Source organism: Artemia franciscana, chromosome 4, assembly GCF_032884065.1.
Source record: "Artemia franciscana chromosome 4, ASM3288406v1, whole genome shotgun sequence".
Taxonomy (NCBI): domain Eukaryota; kingdom Metazoa; phylum Arthropoda; class Branchiopoda; order Anostraca; family Artemiidae; genus Artemia; species Artemia franciscana.
In genome coordinates, this window is record NC_088866.1 from 19,047,360 (window position 1) to 19,064,098 (window position 16,739).

Genomic DNA, 16,739 nt, shown 5'->3' on the forward strand with positions numbered 1-16,739 from the left:
TTTTATCTTCACTTACTCCTAGCCTTAGTAACTTAATCTTCTTAACTTATATATTTCAAACCTATTCTAACACCCTGAACTCGAAAAACCTCTAAAATTTCATTCATTTCGCTCACACTTTCAGCTAAGCTGCTTAAATCATCAGCATAATCTAAGTCAAGGTGAATTTTCCCTCTATCAAAATGATCCAAATAAAGGGTGATAAAACAAAACTTTGATTAACTGCTCACTCAATAAGAAACCAGCTGCTGACCTCATTTCCTACTTTAACCACAGCAATGCATTTGCGCCCTACTCCTTGTCTATGTGCTCCATCCTTCTTCCCTGAGTAAACAATTTCTATGTCACTTAATTTCATGCTACCTACCCCTGGGATATGAGTTTCTGAAACTCTATAAGTCCAGTTCGAATGAAATTTGCACACTGCATATGGATAGTATTTGTTATTGGAAAGTATACAGACTTTTTTTTTAGTTTGAGTGACTTTTTTCTTGGGATGGGTATCCATAGGAAAAGAATTTTCTGGGGCTGTACTTTCCAGGTCGTACTTGGCTGCAAGGTCGAGTATATGTAAAAACTCAATGTATATGGTTGAGCGCTTTATGAGCTGTGCTTTTCAGGAGAAATTTTGCAATTTGTGGATTTGATAGAATTCTTATACGAAATTATTTTTATCTGTCTTATTAATTCTTTGCCAACTCAATTTTGAATGTGAAGGTTTTCTAGATGTATTTTCCAGGGGAAGTTTTTAGCGGATTTTTTTTTTTTTTGGAAAATGTTTCCACGGCATCTGGATTGATCAGAAAGACGATCAAAAACTAAAGTTTTATTCAAATGAAGTATGTTTTAAGATGAATCGCCCACAAGAAATTCATAGGGAGGGAGATTTCAGTGAGGGTGGAATTGACCAGAGGGAACTTTTTGGGGAGGGAGGGATGTGCGTTTTACATGGGACAAACTTCCCATGGAAGAATTTCCCATGAAGAAAAATAATTTTTCTTGGAGGGTGAGCCAGATTCATCAAATCAGAAAGTGCGTAAAAAAGAAGTTTCTTCAACTAAAAGTAAGGAGCAGCATTAAAACTCTAAACCAACAGAAATTATTCCAATTATGAAGGGTTTCCCCCTTCTTTAATACTTTTCTCTTTACGCTAAAGTTTGACTATTTGTCTGATTAAAAAAAAATAACTCCCGAAACACAAGGGCCGTTTAATAACGATAGGAAGCTTCTTTTGAAGTGCTACAAACTTTAGCATGAAGAACATTGTACCGAACAGCAGAGGACCCCCTTCATATACAGGATTTATTTTCGCTCGTTTTCAGTCGTAATGCTGCTTCTTACTTTCAGTTGATAAGCTTATTTTTATGTTGTATCATGAAATTATGATGCGCATTGGGAACACGGAAAAATTTCTTTGAAGGCTGTAGGTGTTTCGGCCTCACGAAAATTAATCAAAGAATACACAGGAAAAATTTGCTTAATGATTTCAGTATTTCCAAGTATTCAATTGGTTTCTAAATTTCCTCACTTTCAACTTTTATGGAAGAAATAAAGTTCACTGTTGCCTGAATACAGAAAATGGGGGAAGAAAGAGGTATATCTTATGATTATCTTTACTTAACCAGAAATATTGTTAACTAGAATTGGTACAAAAAGATAGTGGTAAATTTTCAGTATTAGTGCTGCATTCTCATTATCCAGTAATAAGCACTAGGTTAGCCTCCATAAAATTCTGTAAACCAGCCTAGACTATTTTAAAATATTCGGTGAAATTGTAGACTTCTTGCTATCTCGGAAAGGGGCTAGGCTAGAAAAATGAAGGTAAAATTCTAGTTAAATGACTTCTTGCTATCTTGGAAAGGGTTTAGGTTAGGAAAATGAAACTTTCCAGGATGAGTCTACAGGCTAAAGTATGTCCTGGGAGGGTATTTTAAAGTACCCACTTCCACTTCTTCTCCCTCTAGAGGGCCCTGAACTTTGCCTACATGACAGGTCTAGGCTATAGCCTACCTATTGAAATTTGACAAATCAACATTTACCTTAATTTTCAGTTACTAGTGGATCTTTCTCCGCCTTTAGTTCTGAAAATGCAATTCCTGTTATTTTAGCAGAATTTTGAACCATATTAATGTTTCATATGCAAATGTATTTGCATATCTTTAAAACTGTATAATGGAATTAAGCAAAGTTATGAATCTGAAAACAATTTTGTTGTACTTCAATTAAGCAGAAGATCTATTTTGCAAGGTTTCATTTTTATAACACACATTTTTTTAAAGGTCATCAAAGGTCAGGGCCCTCAAGAGGGAGAAGGAGTGGAGGTAGTTGCTTCAAAATACCTTCCCAGGACATAATTTAGTGTGTAGATTTATCCCTAAAGTTTCATTCTCCTAACCTAAACCCTTTCTGAGATAGCAAGAGGTCAATTAACTAGAATTTTCTATTAACTTGACTTCTACTAACTAGTACTTCTAGACTTCTATTAACTAGTCAATTAACTAGAATTCTGTTTCAAAATACTTGTATTTGATTAAATATATCTAAGGGTGACTATGTCTATGATTAAGATATATTGTTCAAATTTCAAGATTCTGTGTTAAAGATTATACAACATTTTCTAAGTTAAGGTAATCACTAACTTGTTAAGAATATTTTGATGTATCTGATGGTGAAATGACCCACTTTCTAGGTGGTATGATACATATTTTACAGTAGTATAGGGGTTTCAAAAGAATAGGCTAGCTGACCAAAAACTGGGTATCTTACTCTAGCCAAAAATAAGACAAAAAGGTATTGACTTTGAGGGTCCATAAAGGGCTTAAAATTGAATTTCCAAGTAAAATGTTTATTATATCCACAAGGAGCATATAAAGAAGGTATGAAGTTAAGGGGCTAGGGATAAAGCATAGTGGAGCTGTAGTTAAAATGAGTTAATTATTCTGTATAAGATGAAGTGAGAATTCTTGTTTTTAACTTGACCCTAGTGTTTAGCCAATGTTTAATCTTGGGCTGCTATTCTTATTAAAAAGTATCTCATATAAAGACAACCTGCTCCTAACCTTGGACATTTGCTTATTTTTATGTGGATAGGTAGTTATGATGGTTAGGACTAGACCAGATGGGTATGGCTTACTACAATCATAGGAAATATCTAGTTTCTAAATTTAGTTTCTAAATATCTAGTTTAAATTTAGATAAAAGTGACCTCTATATACAAGCCTACTTAAATTTGATAATTTTGTTTCACAATACTTGTATCTGATTAAATATATCTAAGGTTGGCTATGTCTATGATTAAGATATATTGTTCTAACTTAAAGATTCTGTGTTAAAAATTATACAACATTTTCTAAGATAAGATAATCACTAACTTGTTAAAAATATTTTGATGTATCTGATGATGAAATGATCCACTTTCTAGGTGACATGATACATATTTTACAATAGTTTATTAGCTGACATTTGCTTATTTTTATGTGGTTTGGTAGTTGTGACTAATTGATACTTATTCTTACAATACTTACAACCCTTGCCTTGAAGGCTGTAGGAGGGATGTCATCCTCATATACATAATTCCTGGGTTTTTCAACTATGTTGAAAAAAAGTGTTAATCTCAAAATTTTGATTGGATTTGTTTGGAGAAATGGTGGGTATGGAAGGGGGATTAGTTGCCATCCAATCACTTTTGAATATTAAAAAGGTCACTAGCCCTTTCAATTTCAAATTGAATGAACCCTTTTCAAAGTTCCTACAAGCACTCCTTTGATACAAAGTCTAAAACCAAAAAATAATAAAAATAAATAAACATTGTGCCTGCATCACTCTTTACTTAGGCAGTGCTGTTGTGCTGCCTATGAATTCAAATTGATGGAAGATTAAACTAATAGTAAATATAATGATCTTTGTGGCAAATTAATTATTTTTTATCTTCAAAAATCACAAAAAAATAAATTCCTCATGGCATTCTGCCTTTAAAATTTTCTTGCTTGATTGGACAAACCATGATTTATTTGTCAATCATCTTGATCTTAATTGTGAATTAAAACAAACCTTTTTAAAACATTTTTGTTGTGTAATAAAACAAGAGCTAAGAGCTCATATGGCACTTGCACCAAAGCTGGAAGAGCCAAGTGCTCATATGGCATGAGCTCTAGCAAAGTCTTAATTATCAGTAGATTAATTTGAAAGGGAAATCAGAGGCTTAATGCCAGTCAGGATTTAAAATAAGAGCTCTGAGTCATGAGGTCCTTCTAAATATCAAGATTCATTAAGATCCAATCATCCACTTGTAAGTACTTCATTTTTTCTAATTTTTCCTCTCCCTTCAGCCCCCCAGATGGTCAAACCAGGGAAAACGACTTTATCAAGGCAATTTGTGCAGCTCCTTGACACACCTGCCAATTTTCATCATTCTAGCACACCCAGAAGCTCCAAACTCACCAAAGCACTGAACCCCACCCCCTAACTCTCACAAAGAGAGCAGATCCAGTACAGTTACATGAATCACATATCTATAACATTTGCTTATTCTACCCACCAAGTTTCATCCCAATTTCTCCTCTCTAAGTATTTTCCGAGATTTCCGGTTTCCCCTCTAACTCCCCCCAATGTCAACAGATCTGGCCGGGATTTGAAATAAGAGATCTGAGACATGAGTTTATTCTAAATATCAGATTTCATTAAGATCTGTTCACCTGTTCTTAAGTTAAAAATATCCTAATTTTTCTAATTTTTCCAAATTCACAATCCCCTAGCTCCCCCAAACAGAATGGGTCTGTTCCAATTATGTCAATCATTTATCTATAACTTGTGCTTATTCTTCCTGAATTATTCTGTGCTTATTATTCTTAAGAGTTTTCCAAGATTTCCAGTTTCCAAGATTTCTGTTTCCCCCTCCAGCCCCCTATTTCCCTTGGTCCGATTTGAATTAAAAATGGAGCATCTGAGACATAAGATCCTCTTATATGTCAAGTTTCATTAAGATCTGATCACCCATTCATAAGATAAAGATACCTCACTTCCTAGTTTTCCAAGACTTCCAGTTTGCACCAGATCTGGTCTGGATTCAAAATGAGAGCTAAAGCACAAGATCCCTCTAAATATTGAAGTGCATTAAGATCTGATCACCCATTTGTAGGTTACAAATACCTCATATTTTTTTATTTTTATGAATTACTCCCCCCCCCCAACTCCACCAAAGAGAGGGGATCTGGTCTGGTTGTGTCAGTCACAACTCTTGGCCTTGTTCTTTTTCTTCCCTCCAAGTTTCATCCTGATTTCTCTGCTTTAAGCATTTTCTCAAGGTTTCTGGTCCCCCTCCCCAATGTTGCTGGATCCAGTTGGGATTTAAAATAAGATATCTGAGTTACAAGGTCCTTCTAAGTGTGAAATTTCATTAAGATTTAATCACTCCTTTGTAAGTTATATATACCTAATTTTGTTTTAATTTTTCAGAATTAACCCTCCCCACCCAGCTCCCCCTAATAGAGCGGATCCGTTCTGGTTATTTCAATCATGTATCTGAGATTTCTGTTTATTTTTCTTACCAAGTTTCATTCCAATCCCTCCACTCTCAACCATTTTCCAAGATTCTAGCCCCCCCCCCAACTCCCACCAATATCACTGGATCTGGCTGGGATTTAAAATAAGAGCTCTGAGACAGGATATCCTTCTAAATATCAAATTTAATTAAGATCCGATTACCCATTTGTAAGTTAAAAATACCTCATTTTGTCTAATTTTTCTGATTTAACTGTCCCCCCCCCCAGATGGTTGAATTGGGGAAACAACAATTTCTAATTTAATCTGGTCTGGTTCCTTATACACCTGCCAAATTTCATTGTCCTAGCTTACCTGGAAGTGCCTAAACTAGCAAAACCAGGACATACAGACAGAATGACCAACAGAGTTTGGGATTGCTATATTTCACTATGTAGGTACCAAGTGCCATACAAAAATGTTTATTTCACAATTACTGATCAAACTGATTCACAAAAGTAATTCCAAGACTAGCAAAAATCAAATACTCTTTATGATTTATATATATATATATATATATTTATATGTGTTTATTTATGATGAAATATTTATTAGTCTCCTATTATGAAATTAGCCTTGTAATTGACATGGTCAGAAATCCTTCAAATTCGTCAATATGATTATCTTTATGCAAAGTTTTTTATAATACTATTTACTGCATTTCTTGTCTCCCCCTGGGTTTGGTACTATCTTATATCTAATAAATCGAGCATCATTCTTAAGAGATTTTGTAATTGTAGATAGGATTTAAGTTGAAATAAAATTTAATTTCTCCATATTTACATCTGATAGGGAATTAGGATCCAGGTAAACACAACACAGTACTTAGTGTATGATTGACTTTTATCTCACTAAAAGTCACTTTGGGTAAAAATTATGAAGGAAACTAAAGTATATTTTACTATTTTGGCCATTTTTATGGCACTTGGTATTAACCAAGGAACATATAGCAATCGCCAATTCTGTCAGTCTGTCTGTCTGTCTGTCGGTCCCGGTTTTGCTACTTTAGGCACTTCCAGGTAAGCTAGGACGATGAAATTTGGCAAGCGTATCAGGGACCGGACCAGATTAAATTAGAAATAGTCGTTTTCCCGATTTGACCATCTGGGGGGAGTGGGGGGCCGGTTAATTTGCAAAAAAATAGAAAAAATGAAGTATTTTTAACTTGTGAGCAGGTGATTGGATCTTAATGAAAGTTGATGTTTGGAATGATATTGTGTCTCAAAGCTCTTATTTTAAATCCCGACCGGATCTGATGACATTGAGGGGGAGTTGGAGGGAGAAAACCCAAAGTCCCGGCTTTGCTACTTTAGGCACTTCCAGGTAAGCTAGGACAATGAAATTTGGCAAGCATATCAGGGACCGGACCAGATTAAATTAGAAATAGTCGTTTTCCCGATTTGACCATCTGGGGGGGGGGGGGTGAGTGGGGGGCCGGTTAATTCGGAAAAAATTGAAAAAAAAGAAGTATTTTTAACTTATGAGCAGGTGATTGGATCTTAATGAAATTTGATGTTTGGAATGATATTGTGTCACAGAGCTCTTACTTTAAATCCCGACCGGATCTCATGACATTGGGGGGAGTTGGAGGTGGGGGAAGCCTAAAATCTTGGAAAACACTTAGAGCAGAGGGATCGGGATGAAACTTGATGGAAAAAATAAGCGCAGGTCCCAGATACATGATTGACATAATTGGAACTGATTCGCTCTCTTTGTGGTAGTTGGGGGGGGGGAGTAATTCTTAAAAATTAGAAAAAAATGAGGTATTTTCAACTTATGAATGGGTGATCGGATCTCAATGAAATTTGATGTTAGAAGGATATCGTGTCTTAGAGCTCTTATTTTAAATCCCGACCGGATCTGGTGACGGGGGTGGGGAGTTGGGAGGGGGAAACCTAAAACTTGGAAAACACTTAGAGTGGAGGAATTGGGATGAAACATGGTGAGAAAAATAAACACAAGTCCTAGATAGATGATTGACATAAACGAAACGGATCCGCTCTCTTTGGGGTAGTTGGGGGGGGGGGGGTATTTCTGAAAAATTAAAAAAATGAGGTATTTTCAACTTATTACAAACGGGTGATCGGATCTCAATGAAATTTGATATTTAGAAGGATATCGTGGCTCAGAGCTCTTACTTTAAACCCGACCGGATCTGGTGACATTGGAGGGGAGTTGGGAGGGGGAAACCTAAAACTTGGAAAACACTTAGAGTGGTGGGATCGGGATGAAACTTGGTGGGAAAAAAACACGAGTCCTAGATACATACGGATCCGCTCTCTTTGGGGTAGTTGGGGGGGGGGGGTTAATTCTGAAAAATTAGAAAAAATGAGGTATTTTTAACTTACGAACGGGTGATTGAATCTCCATGAAATTTGATATTTAGAAGGATATTTTGTCTCAAAGCTCTTATTTTAAATCCTGACCGGATCTGGTGACATTTGGGGAAGTTTGGGGTGGGGAAACCTAAAATGATGGAAAACGCTTAGATTGGAGGGATTGGGATGAAACTTGGTTGGAAAAATAAGCAGAAGTCTTGCATACGTGATTTACATAATTGGAATGGATCCGCCCTATTAGGGGGGGGGGGGGGGGTAATTCTGAAAATTAGAAAAAAATGATGTATTTTTAACTTACGAACAAGTGATCGGATCTTCATGAAACTTCATATTTAGAAGGACCTCGTAACTCAGATATCTTATTTTAAATCTCAACCGGATCAAGCGTAATTGGGGGGGACAGTTGGGGGGGGGGACCGGAAATCTTAGAAAATACTTAAAGCGGTGAGATCAGGATGAAACTGGATGGGAAGAATAGAAACCTGTCTAAGATACGTGACTGACATAACTGGACCGGATCTACCCTCTTTGGTGGAATTGGGGGGGGGGGGTAATTTTGAAAATTGAGGTATTTGTAACTTACAAAAGGGTGACCAGATCTTAATGAAATTTGATATTTAGAAGGATCTTGTGCTTTAAAGTTCTAATTTCAAATTCTGACCAGATCCTGTGACATTCGGGGGAGTTGGAGGGGGAAACCGGAATTCTTGGAAGACATGAAAATTGGGGTATTTATATCTTACGAATAGATGATCGGATCGTGATGAAATTTGATTTTTAGAAGGAATTCATGTCTCAGAGCTCTTATTTCAAATACCGACCAGATCTTTTAACATTGGGGGGAGTTGGAGGGGGAAATCTTGGAAAAACACTTGAAGTGGAGGAATCGGGATGAAGCTTGGTGGATAGAATAAACAAATGTCCTTGATACGTGATTGACAGAATCGTACTGGATTCGCTCTCTTTGGGGGAGGGGTTCAGTGATTTGGCGAGTTCGGTGCTTCTGGACGTGCTAGGGCGATGAAAATTTCATGGCGTGTCAGGGAGCTGCACAATTTGACTTGATAAAGTCGTTTTTCCAGATTCGACCATCTGGGGGGCAAAAGGGAGAGGAAAAATTAGAAAAAATTAGGTATTTATAACTTACGAGTGGGTGATCGGATCTTAATGAATTTTGATGTTTAAAAGGACTTTGTGACTCAGAGCTCTTATTTTAAATCTTGACCGGCATTAAGCCTCTTATTTTCCTTTTTAAATCAATCTATTGATTCATAGAATTTTGTTAGAGCTCATACCATATGATCTCTTGGCTCTTAGCTCTTCTCGCCTCGTCACAAGTGCCATATGAGCTCTTAGCTCTTGTTTGTAATGTATGAGCCTTTTACATACCTCGAACAAAATAGGAACAGTCGTATGTTGGCTGTTCAAAATAAAAACGAATTCTGTCCAAAATACAACATACAGGGTAGTAGTTACTGCTACATCCCGAATTTATATTGAAGTGTGCAGAATTGCTAGGTATCTCATTTTGATTTGTTCCTGTTTATACTTTTCTACACTACTAGACTGTTCCAGAAATTGCGCCTCTGTGGTTTTCCTGATTAAAGAGAGGGATGGGGTTGCACTGGGTATTTGAAAAATTATAGAAAACGGACAGGCTAGGTGGAGGATCTGCAAAATGTTAACTTAGTCAAATGTTCTAATAGACATATTTAAAGGAATTTTTTAATAAAGTTTTTTAAACTTTTAAAAATTGTAATAAAATTTTAATAAAATTAATAAAGTGGTTTTATCTTTGGTTTGTTTCCATGTTAAAAGCAAAAGATTTTTGATTTGAGTGAACAAATTAATTGTTGCAGACTATGACAAAAAAAGAAGAACTCGTTCTCGTAGCAAATCTAGGGATCGTCGAAGAAGGTCACGATCAAGGGAAAGAAGAAGATCTAGATCTAAGGATAGAAGACGGGGACCAGGGTCTAGGTAAGTTCTCCTAAGCAGTACCCTCTCGTTCTCATGTGTTTCTTGATTTTACCTGAGGTTATGATTTGATAAGCTTCCTCATATGGCTCAATCAGGAATATTTTCAGATCCTCAATAAGGGCAAAATCCAGAATTTTATTTGGCAGTTGTATCTGGTATACAAAGGGGCTAAATTTTAATTGCTGGTTTTTACTGTAACTGTAAGTAAAGTTTATCAATTTTCTGGTCTTCATTATGAAAAAATTAATTAAGAGAACCAAAAAAAAAAAAAAAAAAAAAAAAAAAAAAAAAAAAAAAAAAAAAAAATCTTGGCTTAAAAACTGTCTTGATAGATCATAGCTTCAGGGAAATTTGCTTTCCCCACCTGATCTTTTTTGATAATTTTTTAGTAAGTTCCTTATTGCTGCAAGTTCTATGGCAACTTTTGATGTTTGATGTTTTTTGTTTAGTGTCCTCTAGTTTTCTTTTTGGAGCCCTTTCTTGACAGAGTACTTCTTTTCTCTTCTTCAAAGTATGATTTTTTAGCCAACACTGTTCTCTTTTGCTATTCTTCTTATTTTCAAAAAAAGTTGAAAAGATGACTTATAATTTTTTTGAAAAATCTTGGACTATTCATATCTATCAAAATTAGGAAATTCTTTTTTTAGTTTCAATTTGATATTTAAAGTATGAAGATACTTAATATTATTAATAAAAGCCATATTGCTGTTGATTTTCAAGCCGTTGTCCTATGTCAACCATGTTTGAGTCTTGGCAAGTTTCCAAAGGAAGCTGGAAATAATTGTTTTGCAATAAAGCTCTGCATAAACAAAACTGGATATTTGATACACATTAATTATATTATATATTATTATTATTGTTATAAAAATATCTTATCACTTTTTTTGCTTAATCAAACGCTTGTGAAAATGAGCTAAAATCTATTGGCCTGTTTTTCTGTCATAGTGGAATAAAAAAAAATTATACAAAAATTCTTGATGATTATATGAAGTCACATATTGCTTACCTGTGTCCTGTTACTGAATAAAATATCTTATTCTGGTTTGACGCGTCTTTTGGGAAATTGTGTACTTTTTAATGAGGATAGATGGCTATAAACAATAATATTTTTTGTTCCATACAAACAGCTTTGCCACCTCAACGGAAATTTGTTTTACTTTTGAGCAAGATTAATGAAGAAAATTTACATCAAGACTTTGTGTGAACTTATGCAATGAACTCTGAAAATAGTCTAATGAATAATCCTGAAGTTTGTTATTTTGTGAATGACCTGAAAAGTTTATTTATTTTTTTTTTGTGAGTAAATATGCTAGTTTTAATTAAATTATTTTAGTAATTATACTGATGATGGTTGCTGTATATGTGATCGAAATATCGATCGCATTTACCTGTTTTTTGTTTTCACTGTCTAAATAAATGGATTTATCCCCGTTTAAAAATTTATTTGTTTGTCATAGAACGACTCTGTGGTCTAAGAAGAGAATCTTAATTTAGGGTGTTAGGCCAAAAATATAAAAGCACAAACACGCCGTTTCCTATTCAGGATCTGTTCTATCGTTTTTATGTCACTTGGTATTTACCACGTGACATGTAGCGATCGTAAATTCTGTTGGTCTGTTGGTCCCAGTTTTGCTAGTTTAGGCACTTCCAGATAAGCTTGGACGATGAAATTTGGCAGGCGTATCAGGTACCAGACAAGGTTAAATGAGAAATAGTCGTTTCCCCGGTTCGACCATCTGGGAAGACTGGGGGAACGGTTAATTCGAAAAAGTTAGAAAAAATGAGGTATTTTTAACTTACGAATGGGTGATCGGGTCTTAATGAAATTTGATATTAGAAGGATATCATATCTCAGAGCTCTTATTTTAAATCCTGAGAGGATCCGGTGACATTGGGGGGAATTGGAGGTGGAAATGTAAGATCTTGGAAAACGCTTAGAGGGATCGGAATGGAAATTTGGTTGGAAAAATACGTAACATGAACAGAACGGATTCGCTCTCTTTGAGAGAGGGTTAGTTCTGAAAAATTGGAAAAAATGAGATATATTTAACTTACAAAGGAGTGATCGAATCTTAATGGAATTTCATTTTTAGAAGGACCTCGTAACTCACATTTCTTATTTAAATCCCGACCCGATCCAGCGTCATTGGGTTGAGTTGGAGGGGAGAGGGTCGTGAATCTTGGAAAACGCCAAGATTGGAGAGATCAAGATGAAACTTGGTGGGAAAAATAAGCACAAGTCCTAGATACGTGATTGACATAATAAGACTGAATACGCTCTCTTTTGGGGAGTTGGAGGGGGTGTTGACTCAGGAAAATTAGAAAAATTGAGTTATTTTTAACATAAGAACGGGTGACTGGTCGTGATGTATTTTTAAATTTGATATTTAGATGGAACTCATGTCTCAGAGCTCTCATTTAAAATCCTGACCGGGTCTGGTGACATTGGGGGGAGAGGAGTTGGAGGGGAAACAGGAAATCTTGGAAAACGCTTACAGTGACTGGATACACTCTCCTTGGGAGAGTTAGGGGCGGAGGTCTAGTGCTTTAGCAAGTTCGGTGCTTCTGGACGTGCAAGGGCTACGAAAACTGGTAGGCGCGTCAGGGACCTGCACAAATTGACTTGATACAGTCGTCTTCCCCGATTCAGCCATCTGGGGGGGGGGCTGAAGAGAGAGGAAAAATTAAAAAAATGAGTTATTTTTAACTTGCGAGTGGGTTACCGGATCTTAATGAATTTTAATAGTTAAAAGGACCTCTTGTCCCAGAGCTCTTATTTTAAATCCCGACCGGCATTAAGCCTCAGATGTTCCTTTTAAATTAATAGGTTGATTCTTAGAATTTTGCTAGAGTTCATGCCATATGTGCTCTTGGCTCTTCCGACCTCGTCACAAGTGCCATACGAGCTCGAGCTCTTAGCTATGACACATGTTAAAATATACAAAAACTTAACTAGGTATGAAATAATCAAATCTAATGATTCTATTTACAAAAGGCATTTCCAGCAGTTTGATAATACCTAGAGGACATTAACATAAATTAACAATTGCTCGAAATTGCTCACAAACCAGACCATCAAGTTAGGCAAGATCAAGAGGACAACTTGAGAAACTTAATTTAACAATTGGTGAAAATGAGCATCCTAAACCATCCAATGTGACAAGACTAATTCAAGAAGCTAAGGCAAAGGGCATTAAAAATATCTTAAGTAATGATAAAAGAAAATGAAAAACAAAAATATGACGTTAGAATACTTGCGAAAAAGACATTACGAGTCAAAAATAAAAGTGAAGATTAAAATATAACGTTGATAGTTAAGGGCAGTGGAAATTACAACGACTCAAAAACAAAAGTAAAAAATAAAGAAATGTGTGGTTAAAAAGTAAGTAGCAGTGGAAATTATAACGATTCAAAAACGAAAGTGAAGAACAAATTATATACGGTTGCTGAAAAATGTCCGAAGTAATGATGAACGAAATTGAAGGACAAAGAAATATGTGGTTAAAAAATAAGCGGCAGCACGAGACAGAAATGAAAGTGAAGAACAAAAAAAGAGTGGTTACAAGACATGCGACAAAGAGGATCAGAACGGATTAAAAATAAAGTGAAGAAGAAAGAAATATATGACAAGAAGATATGTGACATCAGAGATATTTGAAAAAATACTGTGAGACATAAACAACTATATCAAAGGTTACATGAAAATGTGAAAAATCGAGGATGATGTAAATCAACCTGCTGCTTCACCGGAGCAACAGCCTCGGATACGAGACAAGTAACAGTGAAAATAAATATATGGAAGCCTGCCGCATAGCCGTTCCCAGGACAGGTGGCGAAGCCGTCGTTTTAAACTAACCAAAGAAAAAGGTGGAATATCGAGTAGATTTCCACTCCCTGAAATCATTTACACCAGGTGGTGCGTACCAAGCATGGTGGAAGTGTGGAAAGAATGGCAGAAGTGCGAGACTATACCAAGAGTGGTGGATCTGGGAAAACCTGGTAAAAGGACGTGACATTAATCATAGCGAATTTAGAGTGTACATTATACACTTGCTGATTGAAACTAAAGATACAATCACTGTCGCACCACAAAAAATAATCACTTCAAATATACAAGTACATAAAAAAAAACATCACATAAAATACATCAGACGCAAATATTATTCATTCTAAATCAGACCAAAATATTTCTTCAAAACCGCTGTTTTCATATGCTGAGTTCCTGGTAGATTCATCTTCGTCTCCCGTTCCCTTCTGTGTATTTATTTTCTTGTTGCTCACGTCACAGAGACTTGACATTCTTTTTTTCTTCTTTTTTTATTTCTTGAGACGAGTTTGACTCTCTGATTATCATATTCTCTGAGACCGTTGGCTTGAAAATTTCTTAGTTCTTAATTCCTAAATTCCTTCGTTGAATTCCTAAGTTATTTAGTTTGAAAATTCATTCCCTTTGTATTATAGTTAAAAAATAACTATGAATGTGGAAAAATCATTCAAAAATGTGTTTTCTTGCTTGAATCAGGGCGTGGGTTACGTGCATTTTTGTGATGGGCAGCATTGTAATGTCTTAAGGTGGCAATTTCGCGGGCGAAGCTTGGTCCCCTGGTTCTATCAATAAAACTAGTACAATTAACCCAACCAATCGTATTTCTGTATTATTGCAGAATTCTGAAAAACTAGCACTTTACTGAAAACGCAAAATAATACACGATCTTTGTAGAGTTAAAGCATAGTGCTCTAGAATGTTTTTGGCAGCAGGAAAATTTAGAATATTTTGATTTGAATTTGCTCAATAGGGTGAGACTTGTAGATTATCATTTTGTTTACAAATCTGAAGTAAAAATAGTGCTGAAATTATAGACTAGTCCTAAAAATTTGCATCATAGTTTGAAAATATCGATGCTAATGGAAGAAATAACAGTATTTCCAGAATTTATGCCACTTTCAGTTACGAAAGTGAAATCGTAATTTTATTTTTTTGCGAGTTTTCATGGTAGGTCAAAACTGCCTGCCCAGTGGGTGATTATTAATAGTCTTGTAAATTAGTCTCTTATTTTCTGCATCCTGCACAAAGACCGTTCCTGCACAAAGACCGTTTTCGCGCAAAGACCGTTTTGCACAAAAGACCTGGACAAAGACCGTTTTCCATTAAATTCTGTAAACATAGGGAAATACAATGAATTCGATTATTCGGGCTAGTTTTATGTATATTAAAAAAGAGCAAGTTTTTTCAAGTAAAAGTAAGGAGCAACACTAATACTTAAAGCGAACAGAAATTATTACGTGTGTGCAGGGGATTGCCACTCCTCAGCATTTCACTCTTTGCGCTAAAATTTGTTAGTACTTTTATAAAAGCTTCCAATTGTTCTAATTAAACGGCCCTTTCAGAAATCAGAAATCGATCTTAAAGAATTGGGGCAAAATACAAGCTTTAGCTTAAAGAGCGAGGTGTTTGAGGAGGGGGGAACCCCCATCATATATGTTATAATTTCTGTTAGTTTTTAAGTTTTAATGCTGCTCCTTGATGAGCAAAATGAATGTCTAAAAATTCTGTTCCAGCGACTAGGAAAAAGGGAGCGGGAGAAGGAGCCAGGTTGCCATCCAATCTTTTTCGTCACTCAAAAAATGCATTGGAACTTTTAGTTTTCCTTTTACTGAGCCCTCTCACGATATTCTAGGAACACTGGGTTGATACGATCACCCCTGGGAAAATTCTACATTTTTGTAGATAAGAGCTTGAAACATTACAGTAAGCTTTTCTGATGCGTTGAATACTTTTAGGGAGTGTCTCCCCTTTTTTCGATCATCAGGCAAATATTCTCAGGCTCATAGCCTTTATTGGGTAAGACTAAACTTAATGAAACTTATATATTTAAAATGAACATAATAAGCCGATTGTTTTGATATATCTGTTGGTATCTTCCGTTTTTAGAGTTTCTGTTACTATTGAGCAGGGTCGCTCCTTCCTTACAGTTCGTTACCACGAGCTGTTTCATATGCTGTATAGGCTGTGAATTCTAGCATCATTTATATAATTCTAGCTTCAATTACCTAGTTTTCTGCAGGATGTCCTCTTACTAGAAGTTTATATTTTGTTACATCACACTTATGACTCGTAACAGTGTGGTAGGTGTAAAGAGGTCTGCAGGGGTAAAAAAAAAAAAAAAAAAAAAATGCTGAAGTTTGTGTTTTAGGAACCAACTGAAATTACTGTAGAGAACAGTGGTGTGCCCCCTCAATTTTTGGATAAATGATTTTCTTATTTTCTTATTTTTATGGACTTTTAACCTGCTAAAATGTACTTGGAAATCATGACATACCAGGATGGGGGGGGGGGGTCTAACAAAAGATGAATCCTTCTATGAATCGTGCCCCCAACAGTTTAGTTTTCTGCTCAGGATTTTGAAGTTCTTAGCCTATGATTACTATGTAGAAAGTTTTGAGTGTTGCTCTGATCTTTCCATGGTTCTCAAAAAAAGCTTTAGCTCTCTGCAAGTTGCATTGAAATGAAGAATATGTTAATGCGTTTATTCTTATAGGAGTCGAAGCCCTGGAGGCTCTAGGAAGAGAGACTTGCGACGACGAAAGCCATCTTTGTACTGGGATGTACCCCCTCCAGGTTTCGAACACATTACACCTATGCAGTATAAACAAATGCAAGGTTAGAAATTGGTTTCACTGATTTTTTTTTTTTTTAACATGCTTTTTGGAGCTTAATATCTGATGAGCATTGAAATCTCCAACAAATGCCAGTTTTTTATTTATTTATCTTTTTTTTTAAAGTATGCATCTGTGTATGCTACTGAAAATTTGTCGGATTAGAGAATTTAATAACATTATCTTCGAGCAAATTATGTTGTTACTTGTGTTAAAATCACAAAT

The 16,739-nt window shown here is 35.7% G+C and overlaps 1 protein-coding gene across 1 annotated transcript in view; it reads left to right on the top strand.

Moving 5' to 3' along the window:
* The first annotated feature begins 1,438 nt into the window (after positions 1-1,438).
* LOC136026102 (splicing factor U2AF 50 kDa subunit-like) overlaps positions 1,439-16,739 on the top strand; it is a 42,917-nt gene continuing 27,616 nt past the window's right edge. Inside the window, exons 1-3 of the mRNA XM_065702384.1 lie at positions 1,439-1,594; positions 9,737-9,857; positions 16,397-16,518. Of these exons, the coding sequence (XP_065558456.1) occupies positions 1,579-1,594; positions 9,737-9,857; positions 16,397-16,518 (259 nt within the window). The 5' untranslated portion in view covers positions 1,439-1,578. The remainder of the gene's footprint in view (positions 1,595-9,736; positions 9,858-16,396; positions 16,519-16,739) is intronic.